At 42.9% G+C, this 27,404-nt stretch overlaps 1 protein-coding gene across 1 annotated transcript in view; it reads right to left on the bottom strand.

Moving 5' to 3' along the window:
* The window catches only part of PPP1R21 (protein phosphatase 1 regulatory subunit 21), a 134,290-nt gene that overhangs the window by 48,434 nt on the left and 58,452 nt on the right, over positions 1 to 27,404 (bottom strand). Inside the window, exons 9-15 of the mRNA XM_069768652.1 lie at positions 23,966 to 24,115; positions 15,303 to 15,404; positions 15,121 to 15,209; positions 10,996 to 11,132; positions 9,066 to 9,158; positions 2,848 to 2,975; positions 1,651 to 1,803 (exon numbers count right to left, since the gene is read on the bottom strand). Of these exons, the coding sequence (XP_069624753.1) occupies positions 1,651 to 1,803; positions 2,848 to 2,975; positions 9,066 to 9,158; positions 10,996 to 11,132; positions 15,121 to 15,209; positions 15,303 to 15,404; positions 23,966 to 24,115 (852 nt within the window). The remainder of the gene's footprint in view (positions 1 to 1,650; positions 1,804 to 2,847; positions 2,976 to 9,065; positions 9,159 to 10,995; positions 11,133 to 15,120; positions 15,210 to 15,302; positions 15,405 to 23,965; positions 24,116 to 27,404) is intronic.

The raw sequence follows: 27,404 nt of genomic DNA, 5'->3' as shown, positions 1-27,404 counted from the left end.
AGAGATGGCTCTGGTTGCTGCTATTACATCAAGAGGTCCCACAGCCGCTGCCATCTCCCGGATGTATCAGATCCTGAGCCCACTCCATACACCGGCACCCGACATGATGTGATGGAGTTAAAAAGAGCCTGGGAACATGATTACCGATACTGGAGATACCTGGTGGTGACAAACTATTCAGAGCTCTTGCTCCTCGTTGGGACAACGTAGGGTACTGGTTGGGTAGGTTGTGGATTGCAGGAGATCCAGCTGTTGTGGGGAGCCTGACCAGTACGGCTTTTTGGGAAATAGTATACAAATTATAGTATTAGTAGAACTTAATTCAAGCAAAAGCCAAGATCCAACCTGAATAATCACTATATAATCAGCGTTGGTATGTAAATGTAGAACATCTCAAAATCTGTAGACTTGAAGTGGGCTGTGATATCATACTGGTGCCACTTCTAGACAATATAGGGCAAGTAAGGCCACAGAAGGCACGGCGTTAATGTCTAATGAACTGTACGTGGCAAGTGGCATGCAAGGATGACATGCCACGTGTGCCGCCATCACGTCAAGAAGGCACAATATCTTCCTTCACTGTTCATGATGGTGAATAGTACGAGAAACACAATGGATTTGTTGCAGAAATTTTGGAAAATCAGATTAATTCATGTTAAATGGGGCTTAAATCAATGCAATGGGACAGTCGCTGAGATTTCTGCAATGCAATAAGAGTAGGATCACGACCTGCACTCCTTCCAGGGAACGGGACTAAAATGAACACATATTCCAAACTAGCGGAGATCCTAGCAAAAAGCAGATATGCAAGAGTGAAGGGTATGACTGACTTTAAGGATGGGCCCTTAAATCTCCTTCCCCATATGACACACAGTAATGGAAGCGTAATATCGAGATCAGATCTTATTGCAGAGTTTTGCATCATGGCCAATGCTAGGAAAGATGCATTTAGTGATGTTGGACTTATACAAGGATGCTAATTGCAGCCAGATATAAAATGTTCCATGGATGAAAGTGCTCTTTCGCCATACAGAAAATGAATACTGACTACACAACTTATGTGCTAATCATCTGCATCTGGGGCTTCAATGCTGGCAAAAAAAAGGCACTTTAAAAACTGGATCTGACCTTAAACTAAGAGCAGAAATTGAGATCCTCCTTCCTGCGCAATTACCATCATCCCTAAAATAGGTTCACTCTCCTCGTACCTCGCCAAGAACAAATGTTGTTAAAAATTAGTTTAAAAGAAACACGATCATTATAGAGAATAAAAAAAAAAGGACAAAGGCCCTAAAAATAAAAATCGATTCATTCCGACAATTAATGGCTGTACGGTTTCTAGGTGGAAGCTGCTCCTGGGGCCGGCGCTACCCAATTATAATGAAAACCTTAAATATCACAAGGCTCAGAAGGATCCTACTGCCGACATTTCGCTGGCATGAAAACAAATTAACGCTGCGGCCGAGACTTGTTCAGCACAAATTGTCAGCAGTATCCGCTCTGCCTGAGATCTAAATATTTAATGACCTGTGGTGGAGAGCTCACCGGCAGAGGCGAGGACGGCCGGAGGAGAGACCGTGTTTGTTCTCTAATCAGGGCGTAATGGGGGTTAAATACTGGGAGGTTGGAGACTGCGCCTTCTATACAAACCGTCTGTAAAGCGCTCATGTACTGGGCGGCCTTCTGCTTGTACTGAAGCATCATTTCGGCTGACAGGGGATTGGTGAAGCCCGGCCTCCCTTTTGGTCCGTAACTCAAGGATGTCATGAAGTAGTCCAGGTTGTTGGAGAAAAAAGTTGCAATCTGATGAAAAAGAGAGGAAAAAAAAAAGGAAAAATAAAGATAAAAGGTTATTATTTGTAAGACTGTAATGCTCTGTATTTCCTAGAGTTTGCAGGATCCTACTCCGTTGGCTGCCAGACCAGAGCCTTGCGAGCCTCCTCCTACCGGCGGCATCCCCAATGCCTCTTCTGATCAATAGGCCTGGGGCGATGCCGTCGTTGTGGCGCATGAAGTGACGCCTACAAACCAAAAGAGGAGCCGGGGATGACGTTGGTAGGAGGAGATGCCCAACAGACTCCGAGTACAGACTGTTGGCCAAGAGTCCTAGGAAAATTTTAGTACCACCCTAGTATTTGCTGTGCAGTGGATGTAACATATTGTTCCCTGTTATCAGTAACTTTCAATGGGCAAAAAAAATAAAATGCCTACAAGTGCGTACACCTTACACAGTGGTCTGTCCTGACTCAGCATTTTATTTACTCTCAATGGGTAGAGAGTAGTGATCAGCCAACAAGATCGGATTAGGCGTTATCTGAGCATGCTCCGGTGCTTGAATACTATGTTCGAGTCCCCGCAGCTGCATGTCTTGTGGATGTTCGACAGCCGCAACACATGCAGGGATGTGCCTAACAAACTGGAAATCTTTGCATGTGTTGCGGCTGTGAGACATGAAGCCGTGGAGATTCGAACAAATAATTCAAGTACACCCAAGTCACTCTGTTAGCACCCGAGCATGGTGGATAACACCTTATCTGAGCACGTGCGCTCATCACTAGAGAGGAATAAACTGCTGCCAGACTCCTCTGGCAGCATCTTATCCACTGTGAGAACAAAGAATCAGGCATGCTGAATACAACATGCCCGACCACTCTCATTCTCTCAAGAGTTGTAGTTACGACTTCCCCATATAGGTTAGATGGCCGACACAATGGGATCAGATGAAGTTCATCTTACAACCTGCTTTGGCTGACAATTATTCCCCACTCGCAAGGTATAACATTAGTTGTTAGTTTCCCCCCAGTGATGAGATGGAAGCAGCGGTGAAGACGGCGGCCATATCACTACCTTGCTTGCTGCATTGGTCAGAGCGACGAGTGAGGACAAGATGCAGTCGTTGGTGGTCTTCAGCTTATCAGTGGCTCCCGGCAGCTCCTGCTCCAGCGCAGCTTTATGACTGTAATGCCTGGAAAGCTCTGCAATGACATAAACAAGTAAAAGGGAAAAAAACAGTGTCAAACGCAAGGAATAAGGCACTAATAACGGAAGTGACATAACAGACCATTCTCATTTATAGCGACGGAGCCTACACTCATCTGTGCACTAGCACATGGGGCACCGCATAGCCATATGGTCACCTTACACAACACCCTCATTCTTCCATTTAAAGGGAATCTGACACCAGATTTTTGCTGCACATTCAGCATAATGTAGACACAGAGAACCCGATTCCAGTGATGTCTCACTTACTTTACTGCTTGCTGCAATTTTGCAAATAAATAAATAAATACAAATCAGTTTTCTCTGCAGTAGATCTACTGTTTCTCTGGTAACCTCACCCACACTACTGATTGGCCACTTCCTGTATACACTGTGCATAGACAGAAAGCTGCCAATCAGTGGTGGAGGTGGGTTTATACACATCTTATATTTATGGAATGATAATTTCCTGCTGATAAAAAAACTGGGATTTTATTAAATCAAAAGCAAGCAGCCCAGTAAGTGACATCGCTGGAATCTGGGTCTCTGCTCACAAAATAGATGACAAAGACCTGACGAAACGTTCCCTTTATGAAGCCTTTATCTTTCCAAAATGAATGAAATAAAAAAATATATGTTTTGCAGCGGAAAGCAGGCTTGAAAATAAATGATAAACAAGAGGTATCATCTTTCAAAACAGGACATTTCTAATGGTAGTCGGTCAATCATCAGTCAATTCATGACATAGTGTTGGGATGGAAGTGATGCTGGTTCACAAACAAAAGACTTTTCTTATTTTTACCATATCGTTATCATGAAGTAATTGCAATTTTCATGTGCATATTGGCAAAAAAAAAAAAAAAAACTGACACTTTCCGTTCTGTGCAGATCACTTATCAGCAGTCTCATTATCATCACAGACAGGATTACACCTGTATATACATAAGGTTCAATGCTCACAATAGGTGATATATAACAACTCTCAGGAATAAACATGGGTTCCCTATAAATCCAATTACTGTCTAATTGACTGAAAATCTAAACCCATATGTAAAAGGACTAATAAATGTATACTCCTATACTACTATTAAACACAAAAAATGGAGTTCTATACACATAGAAATGTAAAAATTGCATAAACTTTATTCAAAGATACAAAATACATAATAATAGACATTAAACAATAAAAAAGACGAATACCCTAGTAAGGATATATGTAAGACCTCGGCACAACTTTAATGTATTTGATAATACTCACACCAAACCCTGTAATATACTCTGCTCTATAAAAGCCGTATAACATCCAGTTAGTACCTAGCAACAAATATGTATGTAGATCGCTGGATATACATGTGCATATGTATGCTCTAATAGTGTGTCCTAGTGAACAGCATACATAGAAAGAAAAAAGATAGAGCACAATTACTGAGTAGAATATACGGTTGTCTTACCCATGGTGGAGGAAAATAAGGTGCCGAGGTGCCAGATCGACCCCCCACAATAGGTGATGTCACAGCTCACCTCCTCCCCCCGTCCTGTACAATGACTGCTAAAACATCTATATATATAATTGTCTAAGGGTTTTTCTGTCTGTCTGTCTGTCCTGGAAATCCCGCGTCTCTGATGGTCGAGGCCGCTAGGCCTCGACCAATCAGCGACGGGCACAGCATCGACGTAGAAATCCCGCGTCTCTGATTGGTCGAGGCCGCCAGGCCTCGACCAATCAGCGACGAGCACAGCGACGATGATGTCATAAAGGACGTAGATATCCCGCGTCTCTGATTGGTCGAGGCCACCAAGCCTCGACCAATCAGCAACGGGCACAGCGACGATGATGTCATAAAGGACGTAGAAATCCCACGTTTCTGATTCAGCGACGGGCACAGTATCGACGTAGATGTCATAATGGTTGCCATGGCGACGATGATGTCATAAAGGTTGCCTCGACCAATCAGCGACGGGCACAGTCTGCCGCGAATTCTGGAATCATCATTGTCCATATACTACGGGGACATGCATATTCTAGAATACCCGATGCGTTAGAATCGGGCCACAATCTAGTATATATATAATTGTCTAAGGGTCACTTCCATCTTTCTGTCTGTCTGTCTTTCTGTCAAGGAAATCCCAAGTCGCTGCGCCCGCCACCCACATAGCGTTGTAGCAGTCCGTTAAACCAACTGCGTTACACCACGGCATAACGTGGTGTAACACAGTCTGTTAACGCTGCGATTAACCCTGTGTGACAAACTTTTTACTATTGATGCTGCCTATGCAGCATCAATAGTAAAAAGATCTAATGTTAAAAATAATTAAAAAAATTAAAAATCGTGATATACTCAGCTTTCGGGGCCTTTCCTGCTGCTCGCGACGCTCCGGGCCATGCATTGCGGTCTCGCGAGATGATGACGTAGAGCTCTCGCGAGACCGCTAAGTCATCATCTCGCGAGACCGCAATGCATTCTTGGGACCGGAGCATTGCAAGGAACATCGCTGAATGCCTTGCCTGGATCCGGGGGCTGCCGGAAGGTAAGTATGCAACTATTTTTAATTTTAAATTTTTTTTTTTTTTTAACGGGGATATGGTGCCCACACTGCTACATAGTACTTGGGCTATGTTATATACTACGTGGGCTGTGCTATATACTACGTGGGCTGTGCTATATACTACGTGGGCTGTGCTATATACTACGTGGGCTGTGCTATATACTACGTGGGCTGTGCTATATACTACGTGGGCTGTGCTATATACTACGTGGGCTGTGCAATATACTACGTGGGCTGTGCAATATACTACGTGGGCTGTGCAATATACTACGTGGGCAGTGCTATATATTACGTGGACAGTGCTATATACTGCGTGGTTAGTGTTATATACTACGTGGACAGTGCTATATACTGCGTGGGTAGTGTTATATACTGCGTGGGCTGTGCTACGTGGTCAGTGTTATATACTACCCGGCTGTGCTATATACTAAATGGGCAGCGTTATATAATAAGTGGCTGCTATATACTACGTGGCTATGCTATATACTACGTGGCTATGCTATATACTACGTGGCTATGCTATATACTACGTGGCTATGCTATATACTACGTGGCTATGCTATATACTACGTGGCTATGCTATATACTACGTGGCTATGCTATATACTACGTGGCTATGCTATATACTACGTGGCTATGCTATATACTACGTGGCGGTCTGTGTTACGTGGGCTGTGTTATATACTGCATGGGTTGTGCTATATACTACGTGGCTCCTATATACTACATGGCTGCTATATATTACGTGGGTTGTGTTATATACTATGTGGCTGTGCTATATACTACATGGCTGTGCTATATACTACGTGGCCTCCCCCAAAAGAAGGCACACAAGCCGAAAGGGCCATAGGGGCAGTGGCACCGCTAGTCTAATGGTAAATACACCGGTTTACATGGCTTTATTTCCCTCTCTGTTTTCTACATGCTGACCACTGGATATTTCTTACCAGTTAAATTTGTGCATTTTGCTTGGTCAGCATAAACATGATCAGGTACATCTGTAATTACTCTGGTAGGGTGCTAGTATAACCGTTATGTTAAATTGCCTTTGATGTGTAGTTCCACCTAGTAGTTGTCTCCATTATCGAATCCCGTTGTTAGTACTATGGTATTTTATAATATATTTTCAATAAAATGAATGTTTTTATTATTCGGATCCCTTCAGTGCATTCTTTATAGGTTTTACGTGGCTGTGCTATACACTACATGGCTGTGCTATATACTACGTGGCTGTGCTATATACTACGTGGCTATGTGTGTTACGTGGGCTGTGCTATATACTATGTGGCTGCTATATGCATACATACATATTCTAGAATACCCGATGCGTTAGAATCGGGCCACCATCTAGCCTGTATATAATAGGAGGTAACACAAGGTTCAATAATCACAACAGGTGATGTTATAGCCGACCTCCTCCATCTCCCTGCACAATGACCTCTGCATAGGCCACTGAGCATGCCCACAAAACTCCCATAAAATCATCATTAAGACCGAGGCGAAGCAAATCTATCTACTGCTGTTCAGAGCCGGAGCTCAGGCAAGATGTCTGCTTCCATAATCAGAACAGAAAAAAAAAAAATCAGAAAATAATAACTGATTACAAAAATGTGTTTCAGCATCTACCATAGTTTTACTTAGTATACCATTTGTATAGGTAATGCATACAGTAAAGGTGGGTTGGATCTATCTGAGGGTATCAGCCATGTGCAATTTTGTTACCATCCATACATTAAAGGGATTTTCAGCTTTAAAAGTTAATAGAACAAATGCTTGATCTAAATAAGAACAATTCATCATCACTTACCAGCAATCTGCAACATGTGACCGCTGCAGCCAATCACTGAACTGAACAGTCTCATTCTATCTAACCCAGCGTAACTCCTGAGCTCAGTGGTCAGCTGCAGAGATCACGTGCTGTAGACCTAGGAAGGTGAATGGAAGGGAGCAGAGGAGAGGAAACGTTAGGGTTAAAGGTGGTTTGGTTACTTTTAAGCATGACTTTGGGCTGTAGTTTTTGATAATACTGGTGTTTTAATCAGCAAGAGGTTTTCACCAGAGGGCTAGTAATTCTGCAGCCATATAGTCCTCCATATTCATGAGCACTGTATAAGTCCGCTCCATCATGGATTGGCAGCTTTTTGCCTATGCACAGTGTACACATAAAGTGGCCAATCAGTGGTGAGGGTGGGCTTATGCAAAGCTCAGCATTCCAAGATTCCCAGCAAATATAAACAGACTTATCAAAACTGCAGCAAGCAGCCCAGTAAGTGATACATCGCTGGAATCAGGGTCTCTGCCCCTATATGGAGCAGAAAAAACTGCACAGGAAAATCAGAATAGTCAGATCTACTGGATTCAATCACTATGAGATCTAAGTTTATGTTGTTCTTAGAAGAGGAAGCTTATTATTCGTGGAAAGGATTTATTTGGAGAATTTCTTTCCTGTTCCCACCCGGGTGCCAGCAGCTTGTAAATATAGAGCTCGGAGCTACGCAGGGAAATCCGAGTAACAGGAGCCAAAACTGCGGTGTGTTAACTGAGCCTGATCTACTGCCCGGGCCTAACCCGACTACGTGTGGTCGATGCATGAGCCATTGCCAGAATAAGCTATAAACACCACCAGGTCCGGTCTGAGAGCCCTGCGACAGGCGCGGTCTCAAAGCCCTGCGACAGGCGCGGTCTCAAAGCCCTGCGACAGGCGCGGTCTCAAAGCCCTGCGACAGGCCCGGTCTCAAAGCCCTGCGACAGGCGCGGTCTCAAAGCCCTGCGACAGGCGCGGTCTCAAAGCCCTGCGACAGGCCCGGTCTCAAAGCCCTGCGACAGGCCCGGTCTCAAAGCCCTGCGACAGGCCCGGTCTCAAAGCCCTGCGACAGGCCCGGTCTCAAAGCCCTGCGACAGGCCCGGTCTCAAAGCCCTGCGACAGGCCCGGTCTCAAAGCCCTGCGACAGGCCCGGTCTCAAAGCCCTGCGACAGGCCCGGTCTCAAAGTCCTGCGACAGGCCCGGTCTCAAAGCCCTGCGACAGGCCCGGTCTCAAAGCCCTGCGACAGGCCCGGTCTCAAAGCCCTGCGACAGGCCCGGTCTCAAAGCCCTGCGACAGGCCCGGTCTCAAAGCCCTGCGACAGGCCCGGTCTCAAAGCCCTGCGACAGGCCCGGTCTCAAAGCCCTGCGACAGGCCCGGTCTCAAAGCCCTGCGACAGGCCCGGTCTCAAAGCCCTGCGACAGGTCCGGTCTCAAAGCCCTGCGACAGGTCCGGTCTCAAAGCCCTGCGACAGGCGCGGTCTCAAAGCCCTGCGACAGGTCCGGTCTCAAAGCCCTGGGACAGGTCCGGTCTCAAAGCCCTGGGACAGGTCCGGTCTCAGAGCCCTGGGACAGGTCCGGTCTGAGAGCCCTGGGACAGGTCCGGTCTGAGAGCCCTGAGACAGGGTTGTACTTCGGGATTACAGCTGATAATTGGTTTCTTAAAAAGGAAAAGAAATGCAGCCCTCAAGACGACAACTAGAGAGCGTCAATGGATAAATGAATTGTACGGCATCACCTTTGATAACATCGTGGAGTCCCCGGAGAGCATCCGATATCTGGGTCAGGATGGAACCATAGTTGGCTTTCAGTAAACCCTCTGGTTTTGTGCCTGGAGTAATTAGTAAAAAAAAAATTAGATTATTAAAATGTGAACCAGGTCATTAATATTGCAGAGAAACCTTGGAGAAAAAAAAAAATCTCATTCTGCACGACCAAAAACCCTTTATCTCACAAATAAGGGACGCGGAGAGAACGGCGCCGGCTGCGATGTGAGGAGGACTGGAGCGTTAATGGCAGATTCAAAACGCAGAGAACATTTATGACTGGGAACAAACAGAATTCATTTCTTATGGTTGGAAGGGAAAGCGTCACCAAAATGTTAATTTTTTTTTAATATAAACTGCACAGGAAAAATGTGAATATTAAACTTGTCCTGTCTGCAGTGTACAAACTAATCGGGGGAGATACAAAGAAAGTGGAAGTCGTCCCTGACATCTAGTGGGTATGGCAAGGTCAGTCCCTATCTGCACCCTTTCTAGATAGCAATGAGGGCACTTAAAGGGGTTGTCCAGGACGATGATATTTACAACATATCCTTAGGATATTTCATCAGTGGGATTGGTGGAGGTCCGACACCCACACCCATCTGGTGTTAGCACGTCCTGCAGCAGCCGGATGTATGTAGTGTGAGAAGCCAGAGCAGCACAGAGCTGAGTGTAGTACATGAGAACAGCCACTACACGGTGTATGGTGCTGTGCTGCTCCGGGTCTGTACATGGTATACATCCAGCAGCCGATTTCCCCTATAACTGGGGCTTGTATGTGATCCCCGCTTACAGGGGAAATTCAGTCTAACAGCTGCATAGCAGAGCTGTCTGGGACTGCTAGAACCCAGCAGCTTCTGTTTATTCCCTATATCCAGCAATCACATGATCACTAGGTCTGGAAGAGGTAATCTGTATAGCGCAGGGTATACCGCGACCCTGAAAACAAAGATCTATTAACCCATTACTGCCTTCTCTGTTGGGAGCGTGGCTCTGTTTGACAGGCGTCTCTGGGCTACAGCAGCTGCTTGACCTTGTGCTGGCAGCTTACTTTGCATTGACGTTTTAGAATGTCAGTGCAAAGTAAAAAGTGTAAGCCACGTCAATATTTATAGAGAAACTGTTATTTTAATTTTTATTACATAAATCAATAGTACACGTGAATGTAAGAAAAAATAAGTAATAAATCTCAGTGAAATCGGCTTTTTTTCTCCTCCTGGACTCATTTTCAATATTCTCAATTCACAGGTAAAATGTGTCTTCAGCGAATATAGATTTTCCCATTACCGAGATAGACGACAGTTGGTGCTCTAAGTTCTATAGAGAATTATAACGGTAGTTTCAGGAGAATTTACAGCAGAATGTCTGTGTCTGCCTACAGCTCCATACAACCTTATCAGCACCAACTGTCATTTATATCAGGAATATGAAAATCTGTCTTCACTGAATGAATAATCAGTTCCGGAGAGGAAAGAATCAGATTTCTCTAATCGAGATACATTACAACGTAGGTGGTCTATTGCCACTGGAGCGGAGCCTTGCGAACATCTCGCTACTCTCGCATCCACGACACCTCTTCGGATTAGTAGGCCATCTCAATGTCGTGCTTATGTTGCAACATAATGACGTCATAGGACCTACTAATTAGAAGAGGCATTGGGGTGTCACAGGTAGTCGCCGGTTTGCATGCTTTAGGCTGGTGGCCATCGACTACCAATGTGACAGCTAGACCACGGTCCTGCAAACTCTACCAACTCTGGCTGTGGCATATAAATACATATTGCTCATCCTAGCCTTCAATGGCAATGTCTGCCGTAAATTATAGTAAATCTGTTATGTCCTGTTTAAACAAAACTGCGAGAATTGCAGAAGATCACAGATTCTTTAGTATCTCTTACTCACTGGGTAAGGCGAGGAGGGCAATGTAAGTCTTCAGCTTCTCAAACAGTGCGGTCATTCTCTTCACGTCCCGCTGCAGTTCCCTGTTGCGTTCTCGTAAAGCAGCTGTGCAGATGGAAAACTCGGATTCTTCCTCCAAACTTGAGGGGCAAGCATTGAAAGAACAAAGGGAAACAAAAGCTTCCATCAAAACCGGTTCTACACAAAGCTTCTCTCATAGATATTAAAGGCGGACGGTTATAGGCGGGAGACCCATCATGTCCGCCGCTTAGTCTCAGCAGTGAACCTCATTTACGATGGCTGAAAGTGTTGGCGCCCTTCAAATTGTTCCAGTAAATTTATCCCAGAAAATGATTGCAATTACAAAGTTTTGTTAAACACGTTTATTTCCTTAGCGTGTATTGGGGGGAAAAAAATAAACTGAAAAAAATTGGCAAATTGGATGTAATTTCATATAAAACTACAAAAATTGTTTGCACCCTCAACTTAATATTTGGTTGCGCGTCCTATGGAATAAATAATTGCAACCAATTGCTTCCTATAACCATCGACAAGCTTCTTACACCTCTCACCTGGAATTTTGGACCTCTCTTCTTCTACAAACAGCTCCAGGTCTCATATCTGAAGGCGCCTTCTCCCAACAGCAATTTTTAAGATCTCTCCACAGGTGTTCAATGGGATTTAGATCTGGAGTTATTGCTGGCCACTTAAGAACTCTTTAGCGTTTTGTTTCCATCCATTTCTGGGGGCTTCTTAAAATACATTTGGGGTCATTGTCCTGTTGGAAGAATCATGACCTAGGATGAAAACCCAGCTTTCTGACACTGGGCAGTACATTGCGAGCCAAAATCTTTGGTAATCTTCAGATTTCATGATGCCTTGCCCACAGTCAAGGTGCCAAGTACCAGAGGCAGCAAAACACCACAAAACATATTTGAACCTCCACCATATTTGACTGTAGGTACTGTGTTCTTTTCAGTGTATGCCTCATTATGTTTTCGGTATACAGTAGAATGATGTGCTTTACCAGAAAGCTCTATCTTGGTTTCATCTGTCCACAAGAACTTTGGCTTACTTGCATACATTCTGGCAAACTGCACTCTACCTTTTTAAGTCTCTCTGTCAGCAGAGGGGTCCTCCTGGGTCTCCTGCCATAGAGTTTCATTTCATTCAAAATATCGACGGATAGTTTTTGCTGACACTGATGCACCATGAGCCTGCAGGAATCTTGAATTTCTTGGAAACTTCATTAGGGCTGCTTATTCACCATCCGGACTATTCTGCATTGCAACCTTTCATTAATTTTTCTCTTCCGTCCACATCCAGGGAGAGTAGCTACAGTGCCATGGGTTGTAAACTTCTTGATTATGTTGCGCATCATGAACAAAGGAACATCAAGATCTCTGGAGATTGACTTGAAACCTTGAGATGGTTGATACTTTTCAACAATTTTGGTTCTTAAGTCCTCAGACAGTTCTCGTCTTCTCTTTCTGCTCTCCATGCCTAGTGTGGCACACCCACACACACAATGGAAAGATTGAGTCAACTTCACCCCTTTTTATTTGGTTTCAAGTGTGATTTTCAGATTGTCCACACCTATTACTTGCCACAGGTGAGTTTGAACGAGCATCACATGCATGAAAAACAACCACAAAATTGTTTACCCACAATTCTGTAAAGGTGACAAAAATTTTGTCCGGCCAATTTTGGGGCTTCTGTGTGAAATTATGTCCAAATTTTTTTAGTTTTTTTTTTTGTGTTGTTCCAATACACACTAAGGATATAAACACGTGTATAACAAAAATGCATAATTTCAATAATTTTCTGGGAGAAATACTTTCGGCCATGACTGAATGGTAGTCATTTAGCAGAGGTAGCTACAAGGGTCTGTGTAACATGTCAATGACTCCTTACCCTTTAACACTTATTAACTTGAAATAGCGCCACCCAAGCAGAGAAGTGCAGTAATCATGGCATTCTCTGCTCACCAGGGATACTGACTGTGGCCGGACTCTTAAGTGCAGGGCCAGGAGCACTGGTTTGCAAAGATGTAGCTTAAAGGGGGGATTCCCATGGTCTGGAAGCTGCTTCACCCACTCTCAAGCTTTCTTTGAAGACAATACTGGAAGTATTTAGAGGTATGTTTATAATTATGAATATCGCTTTAACCCACCATTATGGTATGCAACAGGTAGCCAGATTATCAGGTAGCCTCAGTAGAGTATTTAAAGGGGTATTCCGATCTCTAAGATCCTATCCCAACATATAGTAGGTGTAATAATATTATTAGCAAATCCCTCCAATTAGAAATGTAGTATAGTTTTTCTGATTTGCTATGTCTCTTTCCTCATGTGCAGGAATTGCAGGACCTTAGGTATTCGTGGTTACAACCACTGATATAATGACAACTGGTTAGTTGCTAGTGGTTGTAACCATGGTTACCCAAGGTCCTACGATGCCTTCACATAAAGAAAGAACCATAGCAAATCAGGAAAACTATACTACATTTCTATTTGGAGGTATTTGCCAATAATATTATTATTACACCTACTACATATTGACAAAGGATCTTGAAGATGGGAACACCACTTTAATCCCTTAAAGTCGGAGCCCGCACCTCTTCCAGTACATGACAGCTGACCTGATCAGCTGTCATGTGCCCCTAACAGCCGCAAGTGGAATCCACCCGCGGCTGTTAATATGTTAAATGCCGCTGTCAAACTCTGACAGCGGCATTTAACATGCACGCGCAGGAAGCGCGTCATTAATGTCGCCAATAGGCGCCCGTGTCACATGACCGCAGGTCGCCGATGGGTTGGCATGACAACCCGGGGTCTGCAGGAGACCCCTGTGGCGTCATAGCCGGATAGCTATGAGCGCCGCCCAGCGGTCAGTGGTCATAGGGTGAGCATTTCTGCTACATACCTTATCTTGTCAAATGGTTAAAAAAAAGCAACTTGTAATTTACCCTTTATTAAAAATCTGCCCCATTTCTTTATAACATAAGAATTTTTGAATGCTATAGTTTTTTGCTGATTACCTTAGTTACCGGCCACCTCTGCATTCTTCTAGGAAATGAGCACAGCGCTTACAAGCTTGTTGCTATACAGCCGGTCAGTGCTGCTCTGAAGCTGTCTGGATCTGGCCGGCTTCAGTCCGATGCAGCAGAGGCAAAGCCTTGGAGAACTTGTCTTTTTGGGTCAGAGATGCACTATCAATCTTGAGGAGCACATGGTCTCCCTTCCGCCCCACAGCTGGAAGCTAAGATACATGGGGTGGTGCGATCATGAGATGATCCCTTTACTTGCAGCTCTTCTGATCTTTACAATATAAGACCAATAGCTCCCATTTATTATTCATCATGATCCTCAATCTTGACTTGCATCCCCTGCCGCCATTCTATAATGCCCAGCCTGCCAGCAGATCTGTACTGCCTGGAAATTTGCTCAGCGACAGCCTTACCCAGATCTTACAGAAAGGATTTTCTCAGAGGATGGATAACCGTGTCTAAACCTTTAATGCAACTGGAGTGGCGCTTTAAATGTAAGTCACCTGCCCCCCGGTCATATACTCACCCTCCGGCGCCAGTTTTTCGGCACAACTCCGGTCAACTAGTGAGCCCAGCTTCTGATTGTCACAAGAGATCAGTGCAAGTCTATCGAAGCCAAGAAGAGGCCAGCTCGAAACGCTCAGACTTTTATTGAAAAGTGACCTCCTGCACCGCTCCATGAAACACTGGGCGCGTCGGCAGGTCACTTTTCATTGGAGACCGACTCTGGGAACCAATGAAGGCAATCGAGGATCTGACAGGGGAATTACACATAAAGCACCACTCCGCAATAATTAAAGAAAACACAAAAAACCAAAGCTGGAGTGGTGCTTTAAGGGCAGACAGGAGAAGGAAAAAAAAAAGCACTGGCTCATTCGCAGCTGCGGCAGCAGCATTACAGCATAATTTGGCGGAGAGCCGCTCAGGAGAGCCGCGGGGAATAACTTTAATTACACTCTCTGCTGTGGGCAAAACACGGAGCGAGACGGGTTCACATTCACAATGGCCGTGCAGAGAGAACTTCCAAAATTAGCAACGCCAACCCCATCCTCATAATGTCTAGTAATTGCACGGTGTACCTCTGTAACTGGTAGGGAAGGATCTTCTGCAGGTACGAGACATATGATGTAAAGTGCTCAGAAAAAAACTGCAGCTTCACCGCGGTTTCCTGGAAATTAAATTGGAATCTGACATGTAAATTGGATAGTGATTTATAGGCAGACGGGGCGGGAGGTGAAATAACGAGGGCCGGATGGATTACCAGGACGGTAACGGTGCCTTCGGTGATGCTTTCATACAGCCAGAGCATCCCTTCCTCCAGAGGACGCACGTACGAGGCATTTTCATGAAGGTAGTGAGAGAACTGCAGAAAGAAGGAAAAAACAAAACAAAATCAGTGCCGTTAATGGATGTAATGGAGGAGATTAAACCTTCCATCATGCATGGTGGATACATCACTGTCCATTATAGAAGACTGAGGACTCACCTTCATTAGAACTCAAAAAAAGAAAGGTAGTTTAATATCAAGACGGGTCCGCCCTGTGTAATAATCGCATTGTCTTCTACAGAAATCGGCCCCGCAGCAAGTAACGGGGTTAACGGGCAAGACATAGGAAGGTGGAAACTCAACTGTAAGCAAATACTGCCATCTCCTGGTCATTATGCCACAATGCAGGTGCACAACCACAATTCATATTACATAGTAACATAGTAACATAGTTAGTAAGGCCGAAAAAAGACATTTGTCCATCCAGTTCAGCCTATAGTCCATCATAATAAATCCCCAGATCTACGTACTTCTACAGAACCTAATTGTATGATACAATATTGTTCTGCTCCAGGAAGACATCCAGGCCTCTCTTGAATCCCTCGACTGAGTTCGCCATCACCACCTCCTCAGGCAAGCAATTCCAGATTCTCACTGCCCTAACAGTAAAGAATCCTCTTCTATGTTGGTGGAAAAACCTTCTCTCCTCCAGACGCAAAGAATGCCCCCTTGTGCCCGTCACCTTCCTTGGTATAAACAGATCCTCAGCGAGATATTTGTATTGTCCCCTTATATACTTATACATGGTTATTAGATCGCCCCTCAGTCGTCTTTTTTCTAGACTAAATAATCCTAATTTCGCTAATCTATCTGGGTATTGTAGTTCTCCCATCCCCTTTATTAATTTTGTTGCCCTCCTTTGTACTCTCTCTAGTTCCATTATATCCTTCCTGAGCACCGGTGCCCAAAACTGGACACAGTACTCCATGTGCGGTCTAACTAGGGATTTGTACAGAGGCAGTATAATGCTCTCATCATGTGTATCCAGACCTCTTTTAATGCACCCCATGATCCTGTTTGCCTTGGCAGCTGCTGCCTGGCACTGGCTGCTCCAGGTAAGTTTATCATTAACTAGGATCCCCAAGTCCTTCTCCCTGTCAGATTTACCCAGTGGTTTCCCATTCAGTGTGTAATGGTGACATTGATTCCTTCTTCCCATGTGTATAACCTTACATTTATCATTGTTAAACCTCATCTGCCACCTTTCAGCCCAAGTTTCCAACTTATCCAGATCCATCTGTAGCAGAATACTATCTTCTCTTGTATTAACTGCTTTACATAGTTTTGCATCATCTGCAAATATCGATATTTTACTGTGTAAACCTTCTACCAGATCATTAATGAATATGTTGAAGAGAACAGGTCCCAATACTGACCCCTGCGGTACCCCACTGGTCACAGCGACCCAGTTAGAGACTATACCATTTATAACCACCCTCTGCTTTCTATCACTAAGCCAGTTACTAACCCATTTACACACATTTTCCCCCAGACCAAGCATTCTCATTTTGTGTACCAACCTCTCGTGCGGCACGGTATCAAACGCTTTGGAAAAATCGAGATATACCACGTCCAATGACTCACCGTGGTCCAGCCTATAGCTTACCTCTTCATAAAAACTGATTAGATTGGTTTGACAGGAGCGATTTCTCATAAACCCATGCTGATATGGAGTTACGGGTGATAATTTAAAAAAAATGCAGAAAAGATAAAATGATTGAGTCGTCGTCTTCTGTCAAACAGCGAGAAATTGAATTCAGATGGGCTTGTTTTTAGCTTGGGGTGACAACCAATATGGCATCTATACTGCTCCCAGGGGCCTGTCACACAGCTGTCCCAGACTGCTAAATGTCAAATCTGTCTATTTATGCAGTGATACATTCCCTAATGTCACATTACTGCACATACCCAGGAAGAAATGGGAAGGTTTCAACAGAAAATGACAGAATAGAGAGGAGGTATGGAGAAAGGAAGGAAAGAAGGAAAGAAGGAAAGAAAGAAGGAAAGAAAGAAAGAAAGAAGGAAAGAAGGAAAGAAAGAAGGAAAGAAGGAAAGAAAGAAAGAAGGAAAGAAAGAAGGAAAGAAGGAAAGAAGGAAAGAAAAAAGGAAAGAAGGAAAGAAAGAAGGAAAGAAGGAAAGAAAGAAGGAAAGAAAGAAGGAAAGAAGGAAAGAAAGAAGGAAAGAAAGAAGGAAAGAAAGAAGGAAAGAAAGAAGGAAAGAAAGAAGGAAAGAAAGAAGGAAAGAAAGAAGGAAAGAAAGAAGGAAAGAAAGAAGGAAAGAAAGAAGGAAAGAAAGAAGGAAAGAAAGAAGGAAAGAAAGAAGGAAAGAAGGAAAGAAAGAAGGAAAGAAGGAAAGAAAGAAGGAAAGAAAGAAGGAAAGAAGGAAAGAAAGAAGGAAAGAAGGAAAGAAAGAAGGAAAGAAAAAAGGAAAGAAGGAAAGAAAGAAGGAAAGAAGGAAAGAAAGAAGGAAAGAAAGAAGGAAAGAAGGAAAGAAAAAAGGAAAGAAGGAAAGAAAGAAGGAAAGAAGGAAAGAAGGAAAGAAAAAAGGAAAGAAGGAAAGAAAGAAGGAAAGAAGGAAAGAAAGAAAGAAGGAAAGAAGGAAAGAAGGAAAGAAAGAAGGAAAGAAAGAAGGAAAGAAAGAAGGAAAGAAGGAAAGAAAGAAAGAAGGAAAGAAAGAAAGAAAGAAAGAAGGAAAGAAAGAAGGAAAGAAGGAAAGAAAGAAGGAAAGAAGGAAAGAAAGAAGGAAAGAAGGAAAGAAGGAAAGAAAGAAGGAAAGAAGGAAAGAAAGAAGGAAAGAAGGAAAGAAAGAAGGAAAGAAGGAAAGAAAGAAGGAAAGAAGGAAAGAAGGAAAGAAAGAAAGAAAGAAGGAAAGAAAGAAAGAAGGAAAGAAGGAAAGAAAGAAGGAAAGAAGGAAAGAAGGAAAGAAAGAAGGAAAGAAGGAAAGAAGGAAAGAAAGAAGGAAGGAAAGAAGGAAAGAAAGAAAGAAAGAAAGAAGGAAGGAAAGAAGGAAAGAAGGAAAGAAGGAAAGAAAGAAAGAAGGAAAGAAAGAAGGAAAGAAGGAAAGAAGGAAAGAAGGAAAGAAAGAAAGAAAGAAAGAAAGAAGGAAAGAAGGAAAGAAAGAAGGAAAGAAGGAAAGAAAGAAAGAAAGAAAGAAAGAAGGAAAGAAAGAAGGAAAGAAGGAAAGAAAGAAAGAAAGAAAGAAAGAAGGAAAGAAAGAAGGAAAGAAAGAAGGAAAGAAGGAAAGAAAGAAAGAAAGAAAGAAAGAAGGAAAGAAAGAAGGAAAGAAGGAAAGAAAGAAGGAAAGAAGGAAAGAAGGAAAGAAGGAAAGAAAGAAGGAAAGAAAGAAGGAAAGAAAGAAGGAAAGAAGGAAAGAAAGAAAGAAAGAAAGAAAGAAAGAAAGAAGGAAAGAAAGAAAGAAAGAAAGAAAGAAGGAAAGAAAGAAGGAAAGAAGGAAAGAAAGAAAGAAAGAAAGAAAGAAAGAAAGAAGGAAAGAAAGAAGGAAAGAAGGAAAGAAAGAAGGAAAGAAGGAAAGAAGGAAAGAAGGAAAGAAAGAAAGAAGGAAAGAAGGAAAGAAGGAAAGAAAGAAGGAAAGAAAGAAGGAAAGAAAGAAGGAAAGAAAGAAGGAAAGAAGGAAAGAAAGAAAGAAGGAAAGAAAGAAGGAAAGAAAGAAGGAAAGAAAGAAGGAAAGAAGGAAAGAAAGAAGGAAAGAAAGAAGGAAAGAAAGAAGGAAAGAAAGAAGGAAAGAAAGAAGGAAAGAAAGAAGGAAAGAAGGAAAGAAGGAAAGAAGGAAAGAAAGAAAGAAGGAAAGAAAGAAAGAAGGAAAGAAAGAAGGAAAGAAGGAAAGAAAGAAGGAAAGAAGGAAAGAAAGAAGGAAAGAAGGAAAGAAGGAAAGAAAGAAGGAAAGAAGGAAAGAAAGAAGGAAAGAAGGAAAGAAAGAAGGAAAGAAGGAAAGAAAGAAGGAAAGAAGGAAAGAAGGAAAGAAAGAAAGAAAGAAGGAAAGAAAGAAAGAAGGAAAGAAGGAAAGAAAGAAGGAAAGAAGGAAAGAAGGAAAGAAAGAAGGAAAGAAGGAAAGAAGGAAAGAAAGAAGGAAGGAAAGAAGGAAAGAAAGAAAGAAAGAAAGAAGGAAGGAAAGAAGGAAAGAAGGAAAGAAGGAAAGAAAGAAAGAAGGAAAGAAAGAAGGAAAGAAGGAAAGAAGGAAAGAAGGAAAGAAAGAAAGAAAGAAAGAAAGAAAGAAGGAAAGAAAGAAGGAAAGAAGGAAAGAAAGAAAGAAAGAAAGAAAGAAGGAAAGAAAGAAGGAAAGAAGGAAAGAAAGAAAGAAAGAAAGAAAGAAGGAAAGAAAGAAGGAAAGAAAGAAGGAAAGAAGGAAAGAAAGAAAGAAAGAAAGAAAGAAAGAAAGAAGGAAAGAAAGAAGGAAAGAAGGAAAGAAAGAAGGAAAGAAGGAAAGAAGGAAAGAAGGAAAGAAAGAAGGAAAGAAAGAAGGAAAGAAAGAAGGAAAGAAGGAAAGAAAGAAAGAAAGAAAGAAAGAAAGAAAGAAGGAAAGAAAGAAAGAAAGAAAGAAAGAAGGAAAGAAAGAAGGAAAGAAGGAAAGAAAGAAAGAAAGAAAGAAAGAAGGAAAGAAAGAAGGAAAGAAGGAAAGAAAGAAGGAAAGAAGGAAAGAAGGAAAGAAGGAAAGAAAGAAGGAAAGAAAGAAGGAAAGAAAGAAGGAAAGAAAGAAGGAAAGAAGGAAAGAAAGAAAGAAAGAAAGAAAGAAGGAAAGAAAGAAGGAAAGAAGGAAAGAAAGAAGGAAAGAAGGAAAGAAGGAAAGAAGGAAAGAAAGAAGGAAAGAAAGAAGGAAAGAAAGAAGGAAAGAAGGAAAGAAAGAAAGAAAGAAAGAAAGAAAGAAAGAAAGAAAGAAAGAAAGAAGGAAAGAAAGAAGGAAAGAAGGAAAGAAAGAAAGAAAGAAAGAAAGAAGGAAAGAAAGAAGGAAAGAAGGAAAGAAGGAAAGAAGGAAAGAAAGAAGGAAAGAAAGAAGGAAAGAAAGAAGGAAAGAAAGAAGGAAAGAAGGAAAGAAAGAAGGAAAGAAAGAAGGAAAAAAAGAAGGAAAGAAGGAAAGAAGGAAGGAAAGAAAGAAAGAAAGAAAGAAAGAAAGAAAGAAAGAAGGAAGGAAAGAAGGAAAGAAGGAAAGAAGGAAAGAAAGAAAGAAGGAAAGAAAGAAGGAAAGAAGGAAAGAAGGAAAGAAGGAAAGAAGGAAAGAAAGAAAGAAGGAAAGAAGGAAAGAAGGAAAGAAGGAAAGAAGGAAAGAAAGAAGGAAAGAAAGAAGGAAAGAAGGAAAGAAGGAAAGAAGGAAAGAAAGAAGGAAAGAAAGAAGGAAAGAAGGAAAGAAGGAAAGAAGGAAAGAAAGAAGGAAAGAAGGAAAGAAAGAAGGAAAGAAGGAAAGAAAGAAGGAAAGAAGGAAGGAAAGAAAGAAGGAAAGAAAGAAGGAAAGAAGGAAAGAAGGAAGGAAAGAAGGAAAGAAAGAAGGAAAGAAGGAAAGAAGGAAAGAAGGAAGGAAAGAAAGAAGGAAAGAAAGAAGGAAAGAAGGAAGGAAAGAAGGAAAGAAGGAAAGAAAGAAAGAAAGAAAGAAAGAAAGAAGGAAAGAAAGAAGGAAAGAAGGAAAGAAGGAAAGAAGGAAGGAAAGAAGGAAAGAAAGAAGGAAGGAAAGAAGGAAAGAAGGAAAGAAGGAAAGAAAGAAAGAAGGAAAGAAAGAAGGAAAGAAGGAAAGAAGGAAGGAAAGAAGGAAAGAAAGAAGGAAGGAAAGAAGGAAAGAAAGAAAGAAAGAAAGAAAGAAGGAAGGAAAGAAGGAAAGAAAGAAAGAAGGAAAGAAAGAAGGAAAGAAGGAAAGAAGGAAAGAAAGAAAGAAGGAAAGAAGGAAAGAAGGAAAGAAAGAAGGAAAGAAGGAAAGAAAGAAGGAAAGAAAGAAAGAAGGAAAGAAAGAAAGAAGGAAAGAAAGAAGGAAAGAAAGAAGGAGGGAAAGAAGGAAAGAAAGAAAGAAGGAAAGAAAGAAAGAAGGAAAGAAAGAAGGAAAGAAAGAAAGAAGGAAAGAAGGAAAGGAAAGAAAGGAAAGAAAGAAGGAAAGAAGGAAAGAAAGAAGGAAAGAAGGAAAAGAAAGAAGGAAAGAAGGAAAGAAAGAAAGAAAGAAGGAAAGAAGGAAAAGAAAGAAGGAAAGAAAGAAGGAAAGAAGGAAAGAAGGAAAGAAGGAAAGAAGGAAAGAAAGAAAGAAGGAAAGAAGGAAAGAAAGAAAGAAAGAAGGAAAGAAGGAAAGAAAGAAAGAAGGAAAGAAGGAAAGAAAGAAGGAAAGAAGGAAAGAAGGAAAGAAAGAAGGAAAGAAGGAAAGAAGGAAAGAAAGAAGGAAAGAAGGAAAGAAGGAAAGAAGGAAAGAAGGAAAGAAGGAAGGAAAGAAAGAAGGAAAGAAGGAAAGAAAGAAGGAAAGAAAGAAGGAAAGAAGGAAAGAAAGAAGGAAAGAAGGAAAGAAAGAAGGAAAGAAAGAAGGAAAGAAAGAAGGAAAGAAAGAAGGAAAGAAAGAAGGAAAGAAAGAAAGAAAGAAGGAAAGAAAGAAAAAAGGTTAACAGAAAAGAAACAGAGAATGAAAGAAAAAAGAAAAAAGAGAAAGAAAGGGGAAAGAAAGAAAGGAGAAGAAAAGGACAGAAAGAAAGGAATGAGAGGAAAGAGAGAAAAGAAAGAAGAGAAAAGAAAGAAGAGAAAAGAAAGAAGGAAAAATAAAGAAATAAGACACAAAGAAAGGGAGAAAAAAGGAAGGAAAAGAAAGGAAGTGCAAGTTTGTGTGTGAGTGTCAGAGTGCAAGAATAAAAAGAAAAAAGAGACAGAGGACAAACACTGACAGAGGAGTGGGGGACAACAAGACAGGGCAAAAAAGGCGAGAAAAATGTGAGAGAAAAAAGAAAATAGAGTTAAAGTTGAGAAAGTAAAAAAGAGAAGAAAAAAAAAAGAAAGTAAGAGAAATAGAGTGAAGAGAGGAAAAGAGATGGGGTCACACGGCCATCAATTCTATCATGCGAGAGAATTGGGATGATTATGCAAATGACACTCACCTCAAACTCTGTCAAAGTGTGATCTGATTGTCTCGAACGCAGTGGAGAGGGAGAAAGTAATTTCTCTGTCTCCTTCATTTCCGGACTGCACTCGGGTGATAACAGAGTGCAGTTCGATGTCTCACACACACTCATAGACTTGTATGGGTGCACGTGATCTGATTATCGGATGCACCCGCAGCATGCTGCCATTGTATTCTCAAACCAAACTTGCATGAGAAAAATTGCAGAACGAGAAAAAAAAAAAAAGCAAGAGACTAGACAAGCGAGAGAAAAGAGAGAAGAGAGAGAAATGAGAGAGAAGAAAGAAAAGATAGAGAAGAGAGAAGAAAGATAGAGAAGAGAGAGAAGAGAGAAGAAAGAAGATAGATAAATAAGAGGAAAAAAAGAAAAAAGAGAAGAAAGAGAAAGAAAGAAAGAAAGAAAGAAAGAAAGAAAGAAAGAAAGAAAGAAAGAAAGAAAGAAAGAAAGAAAGAAAGAAGGAAAGAAAAAAAAAGGAGAAGGCAAAATAGAAAGAAAGAAAGAAGAAAGAAAAAGAAAAGAAATAGAAAAATAGAAGAAAAAAAAGAAGAAGAAAGAAAGAAAGAAAGAAAAAAGAAAGAAAAAGAAAAATAGAAGAAAAAAAAGAAGAAAGAAAGAAAGAAGAAAAAGAAAGAAAGAAAAAAGAAAAAGAGTGAGGAAAGAAGAGAAAGAAAGAAAGAAAGAAGAAACAGAAAAATAGAAGAAAAAAAGAAGAAAGAAAGAAGAGAAGAAAGGAGAGAAGAAAGAAAGAAAAGAAAAAAAAAGCGAAAGAAAGAAAAAATTAAAGATATAGATAATCATTTTTTTTATTCAATTTAGGGAGGAGGGGATGTTAAGCCCCCACCACTATAGCACTTTTTATTGTATTTTTTTGTATAGACTTATTAGAGGTCAGCAAAGAACTATCTTCAGCACATGTCGTCACACTTCTGGGGACATTTAGTGGTTATATAACTGTTGTTTTTTACATATTTTTTATGAATTTCTTTAACAATACTTAATATTTAAATAGCTTTTCTTCTCTCAACAGAAGTCGGGTCATCAACATACATTTTTCTTTTACAATATACAGATATGCATTTTTCTATGCACACGGACCGGTTAGGGTATAGCATTGGTAGCACTGGTCTCCAGTCACTGAGCTAAGACTTTTAGAAACAGCGGTGGGACATTGACCTGAGTACAGGGTCTGTCCATAGTGACAAGGCCCTGAGGGGGCGACTTCCATCCCGGCATTTACAGCAGGAGCGCTGTCCGTCACGCCCAGGTGACATGCAGGCAGCACCATTGTGCCCGGCTGTAGTGCTCCGTTCCTGCACCGGTGCTCATGTGGGGACAGTGGCAGTATCCGCATCATCACTGCGACACAATGGTGATTTTGGGTGCGCTAATAGCTTTTCTTAGCGCAGATGTACTGTGTAGGCCGGACACAAGTGCCGGACTATCAGAAATAATGGGCACTGACGCCATCGTATACCGTAGGATTTCCTCCTCTGCACATCACACATACCTTCTGATTTAATGGTGAGATGACATCGATGGCAGAGTCTATGGGAAAGATCTGGACTCTCTGTTCTGTGTACGTATGGAAATTAAGCAGGGCAGTGACCAGATCCTGGACAAAGGCCAGACACTGGCCGGCTAATGCCCGAGCTTTTAGCTGGAAAGAAAGGAAAAAAGTCAGGAGTCATCAATTCATTTTGGTGGTCAGCGAAAAAAAAGTGCTATTTATGGACAGCAGACAATGCACAAGCAGGGAACTGCAGCTCTGAAGCCTTCAGAATTCTGAGTGCAGCCCAGGACTAGAACACAAGCAGTAACCCTGTGCCTAGATTGCATGTCTTGTACAGAAAACGTGCCTTTGTGAATTATACATTATCTGCCCAGAAATGGATATTGAGTATTTTAAGATCAAGTCCACACATTGAACTCTCAGACTCCAGATCTGCAGCCCTGGAGATGCTCCCATCCAATCTTCTAGCCATCATAATAATATCAAACTAATCAGGATATGAAAATTCTGCAAAAATGAGGCCACAAACACCCGGAACAGAGAGACGGCTTCTACGCCAGGGATTTCTTAGGCCAAGTTCACACATCGCACATTTGCAAGTCCACAGCAATTTACAGAAAAATACAAGAAAATTTATTTTTTCAAAATCCCAGTAACAAGTTCTGGAAAAAACATCCACAGGAAAATGAAAGGATTTTATTATTAAGCATTTCACTGCGGCTTTCACCCCAGGCAATGCTTAGTAGATGGAGTAGTGTGAAATTCGCAAGTAACACATGTAAAATTCTCAGTGGATCCGTAATCAAATCTGCAATGTGTGAACGTAGCCTTATAATAAATTCATTTTATGGAGACATTTGTAGTCTTTTTACTATTTTTTTGAGGTGCTGGGTTACGACTTTTCGGACGTTAAAACAGGATTTTTGGTTGCTTACCGTAAAATCTGTTTCTTGAAGCCTCCATTGGGGGACACAGGAACCATGGGTGTATGCTGCTGCCACTAGGAGGCTGACACTATGCAAATAAAAAAAGTTAGCTCCTCCTCTGCAGTGTACACCCCACCGACTGGCATCATGCTCTTCAGTTAGTGAGAAAGCAGTAGGAGATAAGTAGCAAGGTTGAAAAACCATAACCACAAACTTGAGAACTGTAAACGTGAGAACAGTCATAGAACAGATAAACATTGGGAGGGAGCTGTGTCCCCCAATGGAGGCTTCAAGAAACAGATTTTACGGTAAGCAACCAAAAATCCTGTTTTCTTTATCGCCTCTCATTGGGGGACACAGGAACCATGGGACGTCCCAAAGCAGTCCCTAGGGCGGGAAAAACAGACTTCCATCAGGTCAGAGGACTCACCACTGCCACCTGCAAGATCCTTCTGCCTAGCCTGGCGTCCGTCGAAGCGTAGTAATGGATCTTGTAAAATTTGGCGAACGTGTGGATGGAAGACCAAGTTGCCGCTTTGCAAAGCTGTAGGGCGGAAGCCCTGTGGTGCACCGCCCAGGAGGCGCCGACTGCCCGGGTAGACTGAACCTTAATCCCTGGAGGGGGCACTCTGTTCTTGACCCGGTAAGCCTCCAAAATTGCCATTCTGATCCAGCGAGCAATAGTCGCTTTAGAAGTCGGCTGGCCTCTGCGCGTGCCATCAGGAATGACGAAAAAGGAATCCGTCTTCCGGAAAGAGGACGTTCTATCCCGGTAGATCCTCACTGCCCTGACGAGGTCCAGCCTGTTCAACGATCATTCCAGGGGGATGAGCCGGAGCTGGACAAAAGGAAGGTAGAACTTTGTCCTCGTTGAGGTGGAAAACCACCTTAGGAAGGCAGGAAGGCAGAGGCCTGAGGACCGCCTTGTCCTGGTGAATGTTTAAGTACGGAGGTCGGCAGGACAGGGCCGCCAACTCGGAAAAACGGCAGATAAAGGTGATGGCCACAAGAAAGACCACCCTCAAAGATAGAACTGACAGGGGAATCTCCTTGAGAGGCTCAAAGGGGGAAACCCTCAGAACGTCCAGAACCAGGTTTAAATCCCATGAATCCACGGGGGCCCTGTACGGAGGGACAGCGTGGGCTACTCCTTGAAGGAAGGTCTTAATCTGTGGCCGAGAAGCTAAAGTCTTCTGAAAGAGGATGGAAAGCGCAGAGACCTGGCCCTTCAGGGAACTAAGAGCCAGGCCCGAATCCAGTCCTGCCTGAAGGAAGGCCAAAATGGAAGGCAGGGAAAAGGACATAGGTGAAACGCAGTTGGACTAGCACCAACGAAAGTAAGCCTTCCAGGTACGATAGTAGATCCTGGAAGATGAAGGCTTCCGAGCCTGAATCACGGTGTGAATCACCCGATCCGAAAGGCCGGACGCTCTGAGAACTGCGGTCTCAACAGTCACGCCGTTAAACTGAGCGACCGAGAATTCGGGTGGCAGATCGGACCCTGAGACAGCAGATTGGGCCTGTCTGGAAGGCGCCAGGGAGCGTCCGCAAGAAGATTGACGAGCTCCGCAAACAAAGCTCTCCTGGGCCAATCCGGGGCGATCAGAATGACCGGCACCTTTTCCGCTTTGCTCTTTTTCAACAGTTTGGGAAGTAATGGAAGGGGTGGGAACAGGTAGGGCAGCACGAACTGTGACCAAGGAATGGCCAGAGCATTGACGCCCACTGCAAGAGGATCGCAAGACGACCTGAAGATGAACTGCAGAATCTTCCTGTTCATTCAAGACGCCGAGAGATCCACGTCCGGAGTCCCCCATCGAAGAAAAATCTTGATGGAAGACCTCCGGATGCAAGGACCATTCCCCTGCCGCGAGGCCCTCGCGGCTGAGGAAGTCGGCGGCCCAATTGTCCACGCCGGGGATATACCCCGTGGATATCACCGGGGCCGTTGTCTCCGCCCAAAGTAGGATCTTGGATACCTCAGCAAGGGCCAAGTAGCTCAGAGTCCCCCACTTGAAGATTGACATATGCCACAGCCGTGGCGTTGTCAGTCTGGATCCGGATTGGCAGACCCCTGAGAATCCTTTCCCAGTGGCGGAGGGACAGTAAAGGTGGCCCGAATCTCGAGGACATTGATCGGCGGAGCCGACTCCTGCGCCGACCAACGGCCCTGAACCGTGATGTGGCGAAAAACCGCACCCCAGCCGAGGAGGCTGGCGTCCGTCGTCACCACTTACCAGAGAACTGGAAAGAAGGACCTGCCCTGGGAGATGAGAGGTGACATCAGCCACCAGTTGAGAGACCGTTTGACCCGAGAAAAGAATCGGATCGGACGAACCAGGGAGAAGACAGACCTGTCACACTGAGACAGAATGGCTTGCTGAAGGGGTCGCGAATGAAATTGGGCAAAGGGAATCGCTTCCAATGTTGATACCATCCTCCCCAGAACGTTCATGGCCGGTCGGAGGGAGGGAAGCCGAGGACCCTGGAGCAAGCGTATGTCCCGACAA

The sequence above is a fragment of the Ranitomeya imitator genome, chromosome 5 (assembly GCF_032444005.1).
Source record: "Ranitomeya imitator isolate aRanImi1 chromosome 5, aRanImi1.pri, whole genome shotgun sequence".
Taxonomy (NCBI): Eukaryota; Metazoa; Chordata; class Amphibia; order Anura; family Dendrobatidae; genus Ranitomeya; species Ranitomeya imitator.
Note: the sequence above shows the minus strand (reverse complement) of the source record. Positions and strands in the feature narration are given on the sequence as shown.